This window comes from Chiroxiphia lanceolata, chromosome 6 (genome assembly GCF_009829145.1).
Source record: "Chiroxiphia lanceolata isolate bChiLan1 chromosome 6, bChiLan1.pri, whole genome shotgun sequence".
Classification (NCBI taxonomy): domain Eukaryota; kingdom Metazoa; phylum Chordata; class Aves; order Passeriformes; family Pipridae; genus Chiroxiphia; species Chiroxiphia lanceolata.
The window spans coordinates 14,522,610-14,543,496 of record NC_045642.1 but is presented as its reverse complement, the minus strand read 5'-3'; the positions used below and the strand labels follow the sequence as shown (position 1 = coordinate 14,543,496).

At 36.0% G+C, this 20,887-nt stretch overlaps 1 protein-coding gene across 1 annotated transcript in view; it reads right to left on the bottom strand.

Moving 5' to 3' along the window:
* The window catches only part of OTOG (otogelin), a 100,447-nt gene that overhangs the window by 41,849 nt on the left and 37,711 nt on the right, over positions 1-20,887 (bottom strand). Inside the window, exons 24-32 of the mRNA XM_032691064.1 lie at positions 13,558-13,665; positions 9,321-9,459; positions 8,927-9,061; positions 7,709-7,855; positions 6,982-7,101; positions 6,001-6,117; positions 4,697-4,853; positions 3,664-3,690; positions 703-870 (exon numbers count right to left, since the gene is read on the bottom strand). Coding sequence (XP_032546955.1) covers positions 703-870; positions 3,664-3,690; positions 4,697-4,853; positions 6,001-6,117; positions 6,982-7,101; positions 7,709-7,855; positions 8,927-9,061; positions 9,321-9,459; positions 13,558-13,665 — 1,118 coding nt within the window. The remainder of the gene's footprint in view (positions 1-702; positions 871-3,663; positions 3,691-4,696; positions 4,854-6,000; positions 6,118-6,981; positions 7,102-7,708; positions 7,856-8,926; positions 9,062-9,320; positions 9,460-13,557; positions 13,666-20,887) is intronic.

Here is a 20,887-nt window from a genome sequence, read left to right as displayed (position 1 = left end):
CCCTCCTTTGCTTACACAAAGACAGCCACCTTCAGGCTGTCCAAAGAGCTGATGGGGGGACTCTGGGCAGTAAAACTCTACTGAAACTCAAGTGCTCTGTGGGCATTAAAGCTGTGTACGCAGACAACTCTAGCATTTTAATTAATGTCACAAATGCTGAATATACTCTCCTAAGTTTTCTCCACCTGTCTGAAAGTGTGCAAGACATCTTTTGTCTGCTGGATAAGCACCATGCTCCCTTAGGGGAAACCTAAGTCAGGACCTGAAGGAGACAAATTTGTAGTACTCAGCCTTACAAAGCACAGGTTAGTGCCAGTGGGCATCTCTGTACAAGCGGGCAGACAATGAGCAATGGTGGCAGAGCGAGTGAAGTAGGGAGCACATTTCTCTCCCATTCTTTCCCACGTCCCACTTTTGGCAAAGGGAGGAACACATATCTGGAGCACTGGGCTACAATACCAGTTTGGTGCTTCTGAAGGTGGGGGGGGGTTTGTTGCTTTTCAGCTAAAGGTATCTGTTTACAAAGCTGTGATCATCCAACTAAAACCAACCCAATGAAAATTTTGGCAGACATTGAGTGCACATTCAGCTGGCACATAAAGAAAAGATTTTTTTTACCCAGGTCTATTCTTAAACATAAGTTGGTATTCAAGGGCAGAATTTGCTCTGTCTTATTAAGATGCTAGGTTACTGTGACTTTACCATGTGCTTTGGGTTTATAAAGTCCTGAAGTCATCATAAAGCTCACTGCATGTCCAGCAAAAGGATCTTCTTCTCTCGCTGGGAAAACAACACCATCCATCGATTTCACTGCCATCAGAAATTTTCCATCCAAATAGCTGACCAGCTTGTATGGGCCCTTTCCCAGAGCTGTTGAGAGAAAAACCACAATTATCTTTCATGTCAAGTGTCACAAATGCTTGAGCTCTAAACGTTAGGACAGAGCACACATCTCACCACTCTGAAAACAGCTCTAGGTGCCATGGACTAAACTATAATGACAATCAAAATGAAGTCAAACTCTCTTAGAAAATACCTGTTCTGAAAACTGTCAAGAATACCTACCTTCAATTTTCAAGACTCATGATTAGCTTTTCTTTTTTGTCCCTCTCATCTGCTTTGGTTTCATAGTTACTTTATTAAAGTTAGCTGACCCCTCCATTATTTGACTTAGAAGTAAACAGTATGTCTGTAGACCACCCTAGGATCCCTCTAAATTGTTTATTTGCATGGTCAAACTGATTATACACTTCTTATTATTCTTTAAAATCTATTTTATTAGTGTTTAATGTGTGAGGCATTTTGCAAGGAATAAAAGTTTGTTGTCATCAAGTATCAAACAGTGGAGATATAAACATAACCACTGGGAAGTAAGACAGGAAGAAACTGGCATCATAAGCAAAGAAATGGTCATATTTTACCTACAACTAAAAAATGTCAAAAGCATGCAAAGTTATGATTTCACAAATCTTAAAATGTCACACCTTCTCATTTAGTTCCAATTTCACTGCAGAAAAATATTTTAAAGCTTATTTTTAAACGATTGAAACCGGTTTTGTAAAGTTCTCTGTTAAAATTAGGCATTTTAGACCACACTTTAGCAATTCACCTCATTACTATTTTACTCACGAGCCAGGTAAGCATACATCTGAGATAGAAGTGTCCCAGAACTTCTCAGCTGATAGTCACAGCTAATACCATTGACCTTTAAAATCTGTTCAAAGAGGTTAAAAGCTTGGACTGCAATTTACAGTCTGCCTTCATATTCTGGTTCTCACTAATTTTAAAATTTATTAAGAATTTTGAAATCCTAAGGAGGCTGCACTACATCAAGAGTTTTAGATTCTAGAGCTTTAAAAAAGTAAGCAGCTAGGACAGAAGTCCATGCTCACCTAAACCATGTACAGTGATACCTCATCACCTTCAGCACAGGGAGTTGAAAAACATTTTTAAAATTATTACTTAAAACATCCAGTGTTCTAGAAATATTACTACATCTTTAATCTCATATCTCAGGTCCATCCAAAACCTGAAAGACCACAGCCACCAGCTGAGAATTTTCCCTTTCCAAAGACAATAGGTTCTGCTTCCTAGTAGGATCAGAACTATGTCACTCTAGATTCATGACAAAGTTACACAGAGAAAACATCCCTCTGGTCTAAGATGATGCCTCAACCTTCCTCTCTCCAAAACTAAGTAATTCTAGGTAATGCTATAAGTGAGGTAGACAAGTAAATCTTTAGCATGGAGATGATTTCTTTTTCCCCACTGGCAGCTCTGAAACATCGTATGTTAAATACTGATGACTTGGATTAGCAAACAAGATACAAAGTAAGAAGTATATGATAAACATGCTTATTACAAGGTTGGTCACACGCACAAACTCTCCACTCTTTCAACTAATTTCTATCAGTGAGAGTTCAGTAACAAATAAAACTAATAACACATCTTAAAAGTATGTATTATCATCTAGCTTGATGATTACCACAGATGTTAGAGGCACTGCACTTTCAATGCTAAAACTGCACTACGATCATCTAGTATCAGACTAGATGTATTTCATTTATAAAACAAAACAAAACAAAAAAAACCCTAAACCAAACAGGAAATTTAAAACTTCAATCACCTCTTATGTTCAACTCTCCTTTATTTAAATTAATTTAGAGGCTTAGATAGTGATCTAGATGAAATTCCCATGCATTAGCAATTTGACCCCACGCAAAATCTTTTCAGCAGTCAGTGTACAAGAAAATGCAGATTTCTTGGCCATATTGTTTGGGCCTGGAAAACTGCACAGGTCTCTTCTAATCTAAACTTGGTCCCTCTCTGAGATGTTTCTGGGGGTGAGCTCCTGCAATATTGAGTCTAAAAGAAGACCAAAATACCACAAACCATGCGGATAGATAGGCTTCTACATGAGCTTGATAAAAAGAGTTATAGAATAAATAGCAGGAGTCCTGACCATTCCTCACATCAGGCTGGCTTGCATGCCACGTCTAACTATGCAGACACTGGCAATGTAACTTTAAAATAGTCTGAAGATGGATTCCAGTGCTAACAGGGCAGTACAGCAGCCAGTGTGGATTCAAGGTTTACTCCAGCACCTTGTACAAGTTTTGCACCCCTCGCTGAGAGCCACTCTATGCAGTAGCACTGCTTGCTGCTTAGGAACTTCAGGTTAGGGCAGACATACCTAAATAGAGAGTTATTCCCCATTTGGAGGCAAAAAGTTGTCATACCTTAACAGCTACCTCCCTCTGGAGGCTGCACAGGAGACCATCAGTGATTTAACAGACCCACTGGGGATTGGCTTTGAACTGCATTATGTCTTAAGCAAGTAGTGCCCCTAGTACTATTCAGTTGAATAGTCTATTAATTACTTAATGATTTAGTTGTTTAATCATGGTCCACCACTGCAAAGAAAATTAGCTAAACATATGCTCTTGGGAAAGGTCCAAGAATAAAAAAAATATTATGAAATTAAAAGCCTTTGAAAAAGAAAAATAAGCCAGTAAAACAGAATCTCGGCTATATAAAAAATAAAACATTCACAAGTTATTATTTCACAAAAATAATTCGCAATTATTTTTATACAAAGTTCTAAGATTTATATAAAGAAACCAAAGATTCTAGTGACATTTTATCAACTCCTTTAGGACTTACCTTTGTTGAAATATTCACAATCATACGCTAAAAAAAAGAAAATAAATGCAGTTAACAGGCATTCTGCAGATAAACTGGTTTTCTATTACCCTTTACAATTAAGATGTAAGCCAAAAGCTTGACCAAATGAGATCATACACAAAGGTTTATTAAAAAGTTATTGCCAAATATTTACTTTATTGCTTTAGGTAAAATACTAATTTAAACTACACTGATTTAAAGAAAGCTTTGCTTCCTAGCAGGAAATACTAAGCTTACACGCATACAGTTGTCTTTTTGTGACCTCTAGTGGCTAAGACTGAGCTGCGTTGTTTTTCCATGCTCTCACTAAAACACACAAACCTTTTCTATCAAAATTTAAGAGTAATCCATTCACTCTGTGGTAAATTTGCTGTGCAACTGAGCAAGCTGCATACTCTGTGCAACTGCAAAGTTAGAAAACTGCTTATTTCTTCCCATTCTTTATATCCTGCCCTTTCTTATCACATTTTTGGGGAAATGACTGTCTCATATTAGGTACTTCCACTATACAGAAAAAGGCCTTAGATTGTTTTACAACTTCTAAGCATTGTTGGATAAGGATACTAAGGTAATGCTTAAAACCTACTGGTTTTCTTCAGAAGACCTTTATATTTTACACTTTATCTGGGGGCTCTAGTAAAGCAGCTGTGTTTCCTAGACCTTAATGAGAAGTAAAGTCATACTGAAAACAGAAATCGTTTGACCTGTTAACTTTGTACCTTTGGTTTGGGGGATGCATGCTGTACCCTAATATATACTTTCCATTACTTTTCCTTTCACATCATAGGGCAAGGAATTAAAAATAGAAAAGTGCTGCTCACAAATACAGCGAGAAGAACATAATCCATCAAAAAGAAATCAACAGTGAGAGGCACCAACTCATCTTCCTACCAGTGTGGCTTAGTCATTCAATTCATGGCCCAGGTACCCTGATGTGATTGATTTTTCAGGTCTGTCTCTCATGCATGCAGACAGCAGCAGCCATGGGCAATGCTGGTTTAAATAAACTTACGACACACTCTAGGAGACCTCCAGTCCACTGCAACTCCATGCTGGCAGCACTGATGGGCATATGCTGATACACTTGTACAGAAACACTCACAGTCACCTCCTTGGTTACAACCACACGTATCTGTCAGGCAGTTGGAATAAAACCAGGTGACGTCAATCTGGAAACGAAAATATCACTTATCAAAAATACTCATATAGACACTGCCAACCAACACCTTGATACAAAGCTATGACTCTTTCAGAAGTTAACATATCAAACTATGAAGCAATAAACATTTTACTTTAAGTGTTTCCTGAAAGACAAGAAGAAAGGTTTATTAGAACACATCATCTTGTCCAGCACTTAAGAACAGAATTAAATCAATAACTCATTAAGAACAGGCACATTAAGATGTTGATGTGAGCTTGTCTTTTGTATGGTTTTTAATATTTAAGCCCTAACAAACTACAGAGAAACTTACGAAATAACAGACTTTCTAAGCTGATCACACATCAATAAACCTCAGAAGCATTGAGAAAGTCAGATACACATAAAATGTAAGAAATAACACAGTAGATGGACAACTCCTCATGTGAGAGTGATTCATTCTCTTCATATTATCAGACAATTTCACAAGAGAATTTGTCATTTTGCCCTTACAGTATTTTCAAGCTTTTAAGCCATGCACACAGTCTCAATACCTGATCATCTTGGGATGTGTAATTTTCCATGTAAGACCTACCACTGGAAAAGAGCTTCTCCTCCATGCTCCAATGAACCTGAGATGATTTGACTGCCACAACATGTTGAGTGGCTCATTTACTGCCTTAGGTGGTTGCTTGCCTGAGTGAGAAGATATATGCCCTTTTTTTTTTTCCTAGGAATGAGTTCTTCACATCTGATACTGCCTACCTAAATGTTAATTTATTTACATATGTGTGAAAAATGTGTGTGCTATATAATACATTTGAGGAAAAGACGGTAAATAATGCTTGTAATTAAAAAAATCACCTCAAAATGGGTGCATTTTTGTCTGCATTAATTACAAAGGAGACTACTAGGACTACCCATATTGTAGAAGACTAAACTGGTGCCAAAGTCACTTCCTGTCTACATCAGCTAAGTGCAGACAGTCCAGTTTAACATTCACATTTTAGAATGAGAACAGGCATGGGTTAGACCTTCTTTGTGTTCTCTTTTGCTAGTCAAAATTATCATGAAATGGGAGACAAGATGAAGATTTGAAGTGTTTCAAGTTTAAAAGTAACATTTTTCTCTACTGATATATTCACCTTCACTTGCTTCTATACATGACCACAACTCACCACTGGATGGCAAGCTTCAAATGCTTCACTTAATAGTATTCCACATTCCTTCTTGGCAAATGGCTCTCTAAGGGGATTCAAACTGCATGGATTTCGAATGTCAGAGCTGTCAACACACTTAACCAGAAAGCAAAATTAAGGTGAGAAACTTTTTTCATAACCACTTTGTGTTTGAACTTGCAAAGTATAGTTCTGCAGCTTTTTTTTTTTAAGAGATGTAAACCATGAAACAAATGTATAGCTTATGAAACTAAAGCAGGACAAAGATATAGAATTAAAAGGTGATGCTAATCTGAAGAAAGGGAAAATTACACAAGCTGAAAAAACATTTTATTTATCTGAAAGCAGCAGAAAAACACACATGTACATGTAGGTCTAACCAGAGCTGCCAGGCAGTCCCAACCTGCAGTCCTTACACCTGAACAGTCTCACTTACATAAATAACAAGGGTCATTTGGACAATTCACATTAGAAGTGTCAGAAATCAGATATTTTTACTCTAACTACTAGGAAGGGACATTTCTGTGAACACCACTAGACACGTGACATTAAAAAAAAAAAGTTCCGTTTTTAACTTTACAGTGTATGGAAAGAATTTTTTTCTTTCCATTGTTAGGTCTGCACAGTTAAATATTTCCCAGCTATGAACGATCAGCTAAACCAACAACACAGTCTAAAGTGAACCCACAACTTTTCTATTAAGCAAAAAAAATTACTACTTTACTGTTCAAATATCTTCAAAAATGTTCAGAATATTGTAAAGCATTTTTCTACACACTATTGCACTGTGAAGGTAAAAAAAGGTGATTATTTTCTTTTCCTTAACAGATTATGGCATCTGTAAGAACCCTTGATATTGTCATTTCCATTGCTGTCTTACTGATACTTCCAGGAATGAATTTCTGATTTCATTCTAGATAAATTATATGACATAACAGCAAAAAAAAATCTACAAACAAACACATTCTATTTACTATGTACCTCTACAGCTGTCCAGCTGTTCCCAAACTCTTGTGAGTTTGTTAATTCAAAATTATCTGGAGTCCTCAATTCATTTACTGTCTTCAAATCAAAATTTCCACATAATCCAGTCAATTCACCCTAGGGGAAAAAAAATTACACACACATACATATACATATATAAAAACATTTTCACGTGACAAAATGCTACCACCCATAACAACTTTCAAAACTTTTGTTTTCAGCTACTTAATTATAAATTTGTCAGGTTTTGATCCCTCTTTAGCTAAATTTCACCCAAAACAATTCAGTTTTTCGTGATAATAAAGCTATGGAGAATATTTTATTTTGACAATGCCAGTATTATTCCCTTTCAACTATGTATCCCCAAGCCTTTGAGAAAGGAGCTGATTTTTTGTTCAGAGAAGTGAGCTGTTAGCCAGTTACGTGCTCTTCTTTTGCTTCAGCAAAATAACACCTACTCCAGTCATGTAAGGAATGAGTACTGAAGGAGAATTTTTCCCCAAAGATATTTGTTTCTGTTGTTACAGCAGCTATACGGTAAAGAGTAACTTAAAAAAAAAAAAAATCAATGAGAATAAATATTGTAATTGACAAGGTACTTTGAATGTTTCTCTCCTTGATTTCTGACACATTGTCTATTCTCTGTATAATGATATGTCTTATTTAATGAGATTTACATAAACACCTCGAAGAAATGGCAATAAGAGCATTGACTTTCACCTACCTGCCACTGATGACCCATCTGGACATGAACTGTTGTCCTCTGATCCCAAAGAATGGTGATATGTTCATCAGGAAAATGAACAACAGTGAAAAATCCAGCTTTCCATAATTGCAATTTTTGTACGTGGTCTATGTAACTAGATAAGCTCTGTTCAAAATAAAACAAGGGAGTTTATAATGGAAGCAATGTCTTCATGTTCACTTGACAGGAAATGAAATGCCTAAATAAAATGAACTACATGGCGCTCAGACGTAAGTCCAAAAGCAGACAGAGGGCCACAAAGGGGCAAATGCTCAAGCAAAAGGGGTCTGGAATTGTACTGTATTTTTATGACTTTCCTGTTTTAAAAGTTGATTATCAAATTTACAGGATGGGTAACAGCAATCGGAGTGAAGGTTAAAATGTTAATGGTTCATCTGGGAGGTATAAGAGTAGTTTTAAGGTTCCTGATTATGATTTTCCCCTCAACTATACCTAATTCACTCTCAGCCACCTGCCTTTTTTTCTACTATGGATAGGTAATAAAGACGCATGGAACAATGTCCTGAAATAAGGAACTGTCCAAATATATCCATAGATTACAATCTCATTTACATAAACCTTTCTTCTCTTCATCCAGTAACAATCAGATTCCAATTTATTTGTAGCATGGACTACGATGTCTGGTTTAACTACATAATATCTCAAACAGAGAGATTCAACTTCCTTTAAATAGTCAGTCTATAAGCTGTAAATAGTACCATTTATACTAAAATTGCTAGAAATACTAAATGCTTACAGCAATAGAATTTGCAGTTTGGTCAAAATAAAAATTACATTCAGGCTATAGAGTATACCAGGGGCTGTAATTTGGGGGTTTTTTTTAACTGTATAGAAATATTCCTCTTATACGTTCCAGAGCAGAAAATTCTAAGTTCTAGTGGACTTAAAACCAAAATTCCCACTGACTTTAAAACATCTGGATTTTTCCTAAGATATTAAACAGGAATCAAGTCTAAACAAAAGAGCTACAATATCTCAACTAACAGTTTTGTCAAATACAGACAAGATTTTGTTTAATATTTCCATTGAACAATACAGATATGATCAGCATTCACAGTAAAGATATTTACACCTTTGCTACTAAAGTGGCACAGTAAGTTTTTGGTAATGAAAGGAAGAAACACCCATAGAAGTACATACACTACATTTTGATCAGTGGTAGAAACTGAAACTTACTGGATTTCCTGTCTCATCATCAAATACTAAAAAAGATTTTCCAACATTAATGAAAATGTTTTTTCTGCAAATGATTCCAGTACTAAAGCAGTCAATATTCTCTATAATAACAGAAAGACTGGTTGAAGAAGTACCCTGAAAAAAAAAACAAATGATGACTTTTAAATATACTAATATAAATACGTATATATACAAAGTTTGATTAGCAGAAACCTCAGCGTATATTTATTATACTATGTATGATTCAAATTCTAGACAACATCAAAAATGAAAAACCAGTATGTAGGACTCAATAGAATGTACAGACAGGAAATAAGTAGAATGGTAGATTTTAAGGGAGAGTTTTAAATCCAGTTTTAGAGAGGCTTTACCAAAAAAAAAAAAAAAATCTCACCTTAACTAGGTAAACCTTACAAGTTCCAACAAAGTCAAAAGTTAGTCCATCAAACGTTCTGTAATGCCGGTCCCCATACGCAGTACACATTGATGGGCAAGGATGGAAGGTGCACTGAAATGATCCGTGCTGGCAAACGCTGAAAAATGTATGACCAATAACGGTAATATCAGCTGCAAGCCCAGAAAAATTATTACAGCTATTACACTGAGAAGTAAAAAAATAAAAGGCATGCAAGTGTGATGAGTGTGGACAGAAGCATTTTGAAATGTTGTCCAAAAGCAGCATACATAAATTGATTCTCTGGAAAAAAAATGTACACATTGAACTCATCCTGTCTATGCTTCTTATTCTGCTAGAATTTATAGGCTCCAGAAAATATAGACATCAAAACAAGAAAAAAAAATCACCCAAAGTAATACAATTTATTCCCTATTGGCACATCAATAACATGCCACAAGGACAAAGCTTTCTTTTTCAGCTTTTCACTGAACATGTTTTTCTATACAAGTTGAATCTTAGAATCAAAAAATAACATGTCCTGTTACTCCAGTCTTTATGCATTCTCTGCTTGAGTGGGAATTTCACAGAATTACAGAGGAAACATTTCAGTTTGTTGTTTAGATTCCTTGAAAGAACCATGTTTTGGGCTGTTGGATTTATTTTTTTCCTGATGTCTACATATTGTCACCCCCAAACCCTAGCCTAATATCTTAGGGGTTTCCAGAATAGTTCAAGTTCTGTCTATGGCCAACTTAAGTATCAAGGGGCTTTCATCACACATATAATTGATTGTTCAGACTTTCCCTTTGCTTTGTAAGAGGTTCTGCAGCATTGGATATCAAACCTCTTTCCGCATCACCCTCTTGCAATCTAAATTACTTTTTCAGAAACTACTTAAGTTTTATAAATAGTGGATATAATTTTATTTCCCATATCCACAAGTAATCTTTAAAATGTTATTTTTATGTTTCTAAATGACCTGGATACTTAAAAAACTTCTCTTGATAAAGACAGCAGAGCTGGTGCCCCGATACAGCTTTACTACAGGTATATTTATAAATACAGGTTAAACTAAATACAGCATGTGATGTAATTATGGTATCTAAGTTTACTTTAAAAAAAAAAATAAAATTATTTTTAATTTCCTCATTAAATGAATGTTTCACATTTTACACCTAATGTATTAACCTGACTTATGGAAATAGTGGATAAATTGCTAACATTTGGCATCTCATATACTGAAGCACCAAGCAGTATGAAGTTTTTTCTCAGTATAACTTTTTGTCATTATAATTTTTCCTTCTCGGTTCATATTGCTATCACAGGGTCAGAACACCGCTGTTTTCAAAAGAGTAGCAAATATCTAGAAAATCTAAGCAGCTCCAAATACTAATATCGTCTTCCTCCTGTTCCCTTATCAGGTAACTTGCACCTACATGGAATCTTTGTCCAGATTTTCGAAGACTCTGCTTATCCCGTCATTGATTTGGCCCCAGCACTTGTGTTTTGTGTAGGTACATATATAAATACACTAAGTACATGGCTAAAATAAGTTAAAAGTATGATATATGAAGTGTTTGCTGTGCCAAAGCACAAGGAGACAGTAGCAGGGCTCGCCCAGCTAACCCTAGTCACCTCAAGGCAGCACCTAAGGCAGGAACCTAATCAAGCTGATCAAGAGAGGGGCAGATGGAAGGAATTATATTTGGACTGAAGGACTAAGTACTGCTTCTCATGTTCTCTGTGAGACATTAGATTTTAATTTTACTCTTGGCTTATTCAAATCCTCCTCCACATGCCAATCTGTTAAGGACTCATGTGGAAACATTTCTTAACATGTAAAGAGTAGGGAGCTCCTTTCATACTTTCCTTTTTTCAGGAGTCTTAACATGTTTACAGTCAGAAGGGAGGGATTAAGAGGTACACAATGTCTTCAATGTCCTCTGCACCAGGCTTGTTTCATACTAAGTGAACTAACATTTAGTTATCAGGATCTAGAGAGCCCTACTCGGAAAAGCAGAACTATCAGCATCTTCCAAACTTCAACAAGCTTTTTAAAAAAACATATTTCCAAGAAGTATTTGTTTAAGAACAAAAGGCCCAATTCAGCAGCCCACGAACACTAACCAGCAGTTGGTCAATGGTCTCAACACATGACAGCAAACCAGCACTGCACCACCCATCTTACCTTGCATAGCACAGCACCAAAATGCTGTCATACCCTCAGCATCAGAACTCTTTCTGTTAGAACCTTGACAGCACATCCTAAAAATTTCAGGCACTTGCACAAAAACCAAAAATCAGAAAACCCAGAACCACAGTTCAGTAAGATCCCAGAGCTTGAGTTGAAAGTTCCTGGCACTTCACAGGTAGTTTTGACAACTTAAGAAATTATTTTATTTGCCATTTTACTGTTCAATAGATAAATCAGATTAATAGCTGTTTTGAATACTACATCTTATATGAGTAAGATTATATTTAATATCAATGTACACTAATTCTCTGCACTAAAAACCACTAAATTATAACTTCTATGAGTGCCTAAGTGGGTTTGTTTGCACAGAAGTATTCTCATGCTTTGAACATTTCCTTTAACATATCAGATATACCCCTGCATACACATACAGCAGACTCAAAGACTTGATATGCTTTGTATGAAGCAGACCTTGTTGCAGACTCCCATCTGTCAGCAGACAACTGATTGCCAAAAAGCTATTATCACTTAATCTATCTTTACTTCTGGACATGGAAGACTAGAAAAACCATGACAGCCTTAAAGATCTGTACATGAATTAATGAGCCTGGCCTCAGAAAAAAAAAAAAAAAGAGAGAAAGCTAAATATCCAGTGTCTTTCTGCCTGCACTGCAGCTGCCTTTGGTGAAGTCTCATACAGATTAAATGGGATCTAATAAACTCTTTCTGATGCAAGCAATCCCACACCAGGTCCAAATGGAGAGGCCTTTGGAAATAAGGGGGTGAATAACCCGGTCGCTTTACCTGCCTGCCCAGTGGAGATGGCTTGTAAGTCGCTTCACCAGTCGACCAAAGGGCTACAAATCTCTTCTAGAGTAGATACTGAGGACCTGACGAGAGGCAGAGGTAGGCAGTCAGCACAAGGCTGGAGGGGGCAATGACATCCAGACAAGGCAGTGACTAGTGCTGACTGGAGAAGCCTTCACCGTGCCAGGCTATACTAAGCTGTGCAGGCCAGGAGCAGCAGTTCACCAGGTGACCCCAGTTACACGTTCCTGGTGAGCTACAAGAAGGGGATAAAAGGAAGGAACTGCTCTACAGAGAATCTGGAGGCTACACCACTACCTCAGCATCTCCATGCTTGACAGCTGATTTTTCTGAGGCTCTGGTAAGACAAATAGCACTGCTCAGTGCCAGCTTGCAACGTTCAGCTGTGGTCAGAGAAGAAAGCAGATGGGGACCATCAAGAAAAAAGTTTGTTTCAGGATCATGCAGATGTGGAATATTGTCACACTCTTGTAAAACTTATTAAAATGGTAATGTAACACATTCTACTGAGCGCTCAAGAAAACTTCACAGGGTAACATAGCTGTACCTATAGGCTGCATTCACAACACTGGACAGTAAAAGGAATAGGTTTCTGCATGTATTTGAGTGATCCTATCAAACCTTGCCTATTGGAACACCTCCTTTTAAAGCCAATTGATTCATCAGTTATCCACATATGCAAAATTAGCAATCAATTTATCTGCTACCATGCTCAGTACATGATGTTGCTCAGTACTCTCCTTAAATTATCATTGTAGTGGGTGTATACTTATGGCTACAGGGTTATATTTTGGTTGTTAGACTGCTCAGATTTAATGCTAAATGTGAAAATGAATAAATAAGAAGCTCTAACAAGTGTCACTAAGGTGTTATATAAGTACTTTTCCTCTACTTTAGGAACACTAATCATTGAATATTAGTTTAGATGACCTTGACAACAAAAAAACCCAAACTTTTTTTTAAATCAAGCTTTTTTTAAAAGAGAAGAAAATCCCAAATAGCTATTATTTTGTTATGTAAAAGCTCTTTGAAACAACAAACCCTAAGCCAATGTCATTTTAATACCTCTTTGAAGAAATGTAAATACAAAATCAAAGTAAATGATTTACCATAATCTGCTGTGAAATTTATGATTAAAACACACGAAGGAAAAAATCAATCTACAAATAAATAACTAAAATGAAATAATCACTTAAAGAGACCTCTGCTTACCAGGTATGACAGGAAGAAATTACTTTGTCCCCCGGAAAATATTCCTTTCCTTTCCATGAACATGGACATTCATCTGCATCCAAGCACACTTCCCCATGTTTAACAAGACTGTCAAAAAAAGAACAAAAATGCAAATTCAGCAGCAGTATAGATGCTATCTAGATACAACAGTATTTTCCTAAACTTTAAAATCATTAGCATTATTATTAGCGAAAAGCAAATAATATTTTAAAACTTCTGAAATTGAAAAGACACAATTTTATTACTAATTATGGATAAGTAATTTGATACATTCCTTTCACAGGTACCTGAATATGTTATCTTTACTAAGTACCAGCACTTTGGGCACTAGCACTTCAATTACTAACCCTGTGAAGACTGATTCATTAAGAAAAATTTTAAGTTCAGGGAAACTAAGAATTTCTAGAAATCCTCTAAATTTCTCCAAATTTCTTGTAAATAAGCCAATTAACTTGTATTTAACTTAAGCCAAGAGATCACTCATGAGACATGGGAGCCAGCATGGCTCTCTGTTCTAGTGGTATATGCTCTTACTATCAAAAATTACTGGCATATTTAGTCTTAGAATTTTTAAATGAGGATTTCTTCTGGTTCTTTTCTTTTCTTTACCTAATTTAAAGGGTTTTAATTTGCTGCAGAGTTTTCCTGTAGGTGTAGTTACACCTCTTGCTCTGTGAATAATTCAATCAATATCAAAAGAGCTACCCTCGTTGCATGAAATTGAGTACGTATTTCTGTATGACAGGCACCTTCATGGAAGCAATTACAAATATACTTCATTTTATTGGCAGAAATATCCTCCCTGTCTTTAAGGGAGATTTTCATTGAACATAGATAACCATATGCACAGCTATTTACAGTTCAAGACTAATGCTATAAATTTTTGCTTATAATCACAACTCCTAGAGTAACAGATTTAAAAAAAAAAAACAACCCACAGCTGTTAAAAATATTGCTTTAATAGAGAAAGAACAGAGGAATTCTTGCCCAGCAAGACTAAATAAAGCAACTGGTCTAAATTTTAAAGTAAAATGTTTGTAGCTTTTAATAATACCCAGAAAATCTGAAATATGAGAGTATGAAAGCTAAAGAGAGCTCAAGTGGATTCTACAAATAAATATCAGGAAATACACCAGAAGTATTGAATTATTTTATTAAAAAACTATCTTTTCACTGAACCCAAGAAAGTTGTGTTTCTTTTATTAAAAAAAATAAATATTGTAATGCTACTGGATAGGTAAAAGGATACCAGTATAGGACCTAAAGGTTCAATAACCGATAAAAAAACACCTGTTATCTCAAATCAATCTGCCAAATGACAGTTGTGAAACACTCTTGATAAGCTGCAGCAGCATCTTTCACTCCAACTGCTGTGGCTCCAGCTTGTTTTGATCCTATACAGGATCCCACTTGATATAACACAATCAGCTGGAACAACTAACGTGCCAGTGACATAGTGAAAGGATTCCTTACAGGCACCGTGCAATCTATGATTATCCTTGTTTCTAACATTTGAAATGTATTTGTATTGAGAAATAAACAGTCCCTGAAAACAGTACTGTTGGGCTGATAAGATTTTTTTTTTTTCCAAGGTGTGTTTAGAATTCCAGTAAATTTCCGTAGTAATGTAAGTTTTATACAGGTTTGCCTGTGTTCCCAACAGTTTTCTTAAGAACACAGATTTGGTGTTTCTGACGTGTAGCACTGTAATTTGGGCAAGAAATTGTAGGTGTGAGGCACAAACAGGATGACGATACTGTTTTGTTTCCCTAGTATCTAAAAGGAAAGATTTCATCATGGCACTTATCATGGAACATTTTACTTACTCATATTAATGAACTGGTATTTTGGATACTATGACTTAGATTCCTTTTTATGTCTTATTTCTCAGACAGAAATTTGCAACTCTGTAGTGCTTCTTAATGGGAACACACAGAACATCGTAAACCCCCTTCCCGACTAAACTTAAAAATCGTTCTTTCCCTCCAGGGTATGTAAATTGTTCTTTGTAACCCATACCTATTTCAAGTATTTTGTCACTTGGAGACAATCAACTGTGAGACTGAAAAGCTCCCCAGAACTGAACAGGCGACATTCAGACACAAAGAGATCACACTGACAAGGTAACACTAAATGCAGTTTTTCCCTCATGTTATTACACTGGATTAAAAAAAAAAAGACATGATAACAGTTTTCTCTCTTGTAAAGCCAAGCAAATGGATAGATTTCAATGATCTAAGAATTCACCACAAATACCCTACAGAGATGCCTTGCACAGCTCCTCTTTGAAGTATTTGAAATTTTTCTTGATGGTTATACTTACTGCAAAGACACAAGGACAGCTATCACACTTCACCACGCTGAATGTTCACTTCTATTATCATCTCATTGTTACCTGTAGCTTTCTTCACTCACACAAAGATATGTAAATAGTCTTGGAAATAATTATTGGCATCATTAGAAGCAACATGTCACCTGTGAATCACCAAACCCTTCTTCGCTTCTGCAAAGCACAGAGTTCTGGACCAAAACATGAAAAAATAACTCTCTCCCAGCTTCCAGCAGAGCAGTTTTCAACAGGTTATGTATTGCACAAGCTCCTTCCCCTCCCTCAGGCAACAGCCTACTGTCAACTGATTCTTGCAGCCATGAATACTTTTGCCCCAACAACAAATTTTCTCTCTGACCGTTTCACAAATCTTCCTACAAACATCTATAACAAGAGTTTAAGGGAAGCAAAAAAGAATGACATAAGCAACAAGTAGTATTTCTAATACCAGAATTCCACCACCACCCCTGACTTGCCTAACCAGAAAAAAAGATGAACAAATTTCAAAAGAAAAGCAGATATTAAGAGCATTATTGTAGCACCTAACGGCTTAATTGTTGTCCACACACTGCCTAGACAGGGAGAGTTACCATAATCCCGCTGAGTGTTTTCTTTTTTGTTTGGGGAGCTCTTTCCAGTCCACCTCTTCTTCCCCTTTCTCTTAGCTTATTATACCAAAATATTAAGTAATTTTGTAGAATGTTTGGCAGGTTTTTAGTATCCTTGTTATATCCTTAAGTATTAATGACTGATTTTGATGCTTTAACTGATGCTCCACTTGTGCAGCTTCCTCCTGGATTGGGAAACTCTCCTGCAATCAGCTGTAGCATCAGCACCATACTGGTGCTAAGCAGAGCAGGCCCTAAACAGAAATGGTAGTAGCAGCTTAAAGACCAGAAGTACATGAGAGTAAGAAAAACAAGAGCAAGTGGTAGAGGACAAGGATTCATCCAGCTTCCCCTATTCTGCAACCTTTCCCACACAGACACCTGAAATTTGGCTCATCCATTGCCTGTCCTTCCTCTAAAGTATCCGCAAACAGAAAGAAGTTTCTGCCGTCACACACCTACTGATTGGTGCAGACAGAGCAAAATTATGTTATACTGAGAGCTGCATAAAATGTGGGTATGCATTTCAATGCAACATCCTGTGTTTCATCCTAATTTCCTTTAAGAATGCTGTGGGTACAATTCAGTGCTAAAAAGCATGTAAGGCAGGACTCCAGGGGAAACTGAGATACCAAACATTGCTGTTTGTGAATGGCCAAGAGGATACTATAAGCTCTTCCTACTCTGTCAGCACCAGTTCTTCTGAAGAGAATTGCATGCTCGGGGGGGGACATGAACCTATTTTTATTAATTATGCTTCTGGGGGGAATCAATGTATATTTGCAGATACAGATCAAAGTATATTCCTTGACTCCAAATTCTGAATCCACAGTAAAAGAAGATGGTAACTTATGTGTCAGATGACAGAATTCAGTTATATAGCTGAAGCAGTTTTCAACAAAGATGATTTAACTAGAGGTGGTGGGACAATGGACTTAATCATCATTGACAGTAAATAACACCACCTCTTTTTTTTTGTTGTTTTTTTTGTTTGTTTGTTTTTTACAATCAGATCAAGTATCTGCTTACATTTTAGTGGAAATTAAAAATTAAACAAAACAACCCCCAAAAAGATAGCTTGACTAATTCAAAATCCTCAACTCCTCTCAAAGAAACTCACAAGAAGTGAAATACACTAATGGTATTTTGGTATAACATTTTTCTGATTTAATTAACAAGTTTCGATAAATACCACATTTTTGTAAGAAAATTAATTTCATAAAGTAACCACAAAGGTAACAGAAGTATTCCTTTCAAACCAATTGACAGAGTTCAATGCTTCTCTTAAAAACAAGTCAGAAGACAAAAGGTAATATGAAAAGGTGCTCAAGACTCTGAATTATGCTGGTGAAGTTTCACTGTTAATTGAATACAAGTACTGAAAAAAAACCCTAGAGATCTGTTTGCAGATAGTGTAAACTAGAAAGTAGGCAATCAAGAAGAAATAAGGAACACTGAAATGTATCAAAGAAAGCGGCAAGTCTGGTAGGAAGGAGAAGATGGAAAAGAACTGGGTTGTCTTGTGATGGCACTGCAATAAGTGTATTCTTTGGAAATGAGCTCTAATCCAGCACCTTTAGCATCCTGTGATTGTACAGCCATCAGAAATGGAAAACAGCATAAGATTCAGTGTGAATACTGAAGCACCCAAATACAGGAATGTTGATGTAGTCTTTGTAACAGAACTCTATTTTCCTGAGGAAATAGTGGAGTGCATAGCTATGATGGTATCCATGGAGGGATTTGCCTGGAAAACATTAAATCTTCCTGACAGACCTCTCCAAAACACTGCCTAAACCAGATGAAGCAAAATATTAAAAATACTTAACCCAATGGCAACAACAGGGCCATCCAGAAGAGAGGTTTGAACAGAACACACTTTTTATTTTATACTAAAAACAATAAATTCTGAGTTTAAACTGAGGAGGAGAAACCTTTCGAAAAAGGATATTAAACACACACCAGAAGCACAAGACTTTGATTTCATCTACAGAGACATATTTGAAGACATAATATAGTCAATATAATTACTTCAATAAAGATAGTTTTCTAAAATATTTGAAATTCAACTGCATTCTTCCCCCATTACTAGGTTTGATTGTCCATTGGTATGTTCATAAGATGACAAAATTCATTGTTTTCTTTGTGAAAATTAGAAAGTGATGAGTTGTTTTTTGGTTTTTTTTGAGAAAACCTTCCAAGAATGAAATTAAGCTCCTTATGTGTTATTTGATATAGTACACCACCACAGAAATACTGTGATAATTTAGAGATGTTTGGAAAGAAAACCTGGCATGACATGCCTTAGTTACAAAACTTCATTGCAATTACAGGATACCACAGTTTTGAATTTACTATCTTTTCATAGTTTTGTTTTATGAGAGCAACAAGTGATGAAAAAAGGAACAGACAAAATTCTTATTATGTTAAATTGCCCCAAATTTAGTAGAGTCCAGTTTCAGCACAAAAGATAATATTCTCTGTCATAAATGATAACAGTTGTCTGCAGAGGTGGAGTGTTGTCCCACCACACCGGAGACTGTTGCCTTGTAACTCCACACCACTAATTCAGAAGAGAAACTGAGGCAGACACTGGAACACTAGAATCAAAGTCTGGTTCCACAGATTTCAGTCTTCATGACTATAACTATAACACTAAACTGTTTGAAAAGAAAACATTGCATAAATTACATACATTTTGGCATCAAGAAAATAAAAATCCCTGTTAACTTTTCCCATTTCATGAACTGTCAACCAGAAGCCACATCTGCAGAAATCCACGGGTGTAAAGTTTGTAAAATGAAATGTTTTTCTGGGAGGGGGCAGGGATAGAGGGAGTGGTTTTGTTTTTCCAAAATTTACATAAGAAAAAAAATTTTCAGAGATGCTGCTTAAAAAGGTGGCTCACACAGTTATAGGCAATTAAAGGATATAGTGGAGAGGAAAAAAAGAAAACTTTGATACAGCAATTCTGTCTAGTATTCTTGAGGTTCCTGCAGGCTCACAGACCATATAAATAAATATACATACTTGGAAAAATGGAGCACACTATTTTGAAATAGTATATAAGTGTTCCTTTCATACTTTGAATTGTTATCCCAAAATATTTGTTCTTGGTAATTGTAATCAATAATTGGTAATGATGTTGCTTTTTTTGTAAGGACAGTCTGTTGACACTCCATAAAATATCCAGTTGGGTATTGGATGTTGCTGAGCTGTGAGAAATTAAGTGACAGATAATCACTACTAGTAGCCACCTGAGAATCCATCTTTTATTGCCTTGCACTACTAACATTGAGGGGGGAAAAAAGTCACTGAAACAAGGAGAAAATTACAGCCAGTTTTATAACTATGATTAGGAAGAGAAGTTGGTTATGATTTAAAGTTCAAATGAAGTTAATCACAACAACAATTTCTTTTGTTTCAAAATACTGAGAAATTAGCAGAGACTCCTCTTTTTAGGTTAATTGTATAGCAGATGGTCTAATTAACATAGCTTATAGAGGGGATAGAACCACAAAAGGGAAAAAATAAGGAAGATCTATTAGGTAGATGCAACAGAAGTAATAGAAAACATTACTCTGCATCTGAGACAATTTGTAGTGCAAGTTATTGACATAACTCTCAGAATTCTTATTTATTATTCATATTTAGGGGCTGGAGGGTCTCTTGTTTTTTCCAACAAGGTGGCATTAGTGTAAAATATAAATGGAAATTACTAAATATTTCAGTTACTGGAAATGTATATAGATAACATGATCTAGAATATATACTAATGCACATTACAAAACAATTCACATGACTCAGTCCAAATAAAAGCATCTGTCCTCAAAAAGCCTACAGGGCTGCTCTTAGAATCATAGAATCATTTAGGTTAGAAAAGATCTCTAAGGTCATTGACTCCAGTTGTTATAATACCCACACAAAACTACACACATTGTATCTACAGTACTGATTTTAAGCTGTACACTTCATGAAGTTAAATCCAACTCATGCTGCAGTCAGAGGGCAAAATGACGTCAATGGGGGAAGTGGAAAAAAAAATAATTCCTTCAGGAAAATGAATGTTTTTCTTGGCAGCAACACTAAGAGCAAGCTATAAGGAACAATGCACAGAAGCTGGCTGTTTGTCCTTTTGTGGTAAACATTATATAGTATGCAGAAATACAGGAAGATACTACTGTTTTTCCTCTCTTTCTTTCTCCACTGTGTCTTTGCTCTTTGTTTCTTCTGTAGTCTGATTATAGATTCTGTCTTCATGTCAAATCACGCACATTGTGTATAGTTAAGGAAGGCAAAAATCACTTGAGTCATAGCAACCCAGAAGCAGAAAATGTAATTCAAAGACTGAACTTGAAAGATTATGAACTGT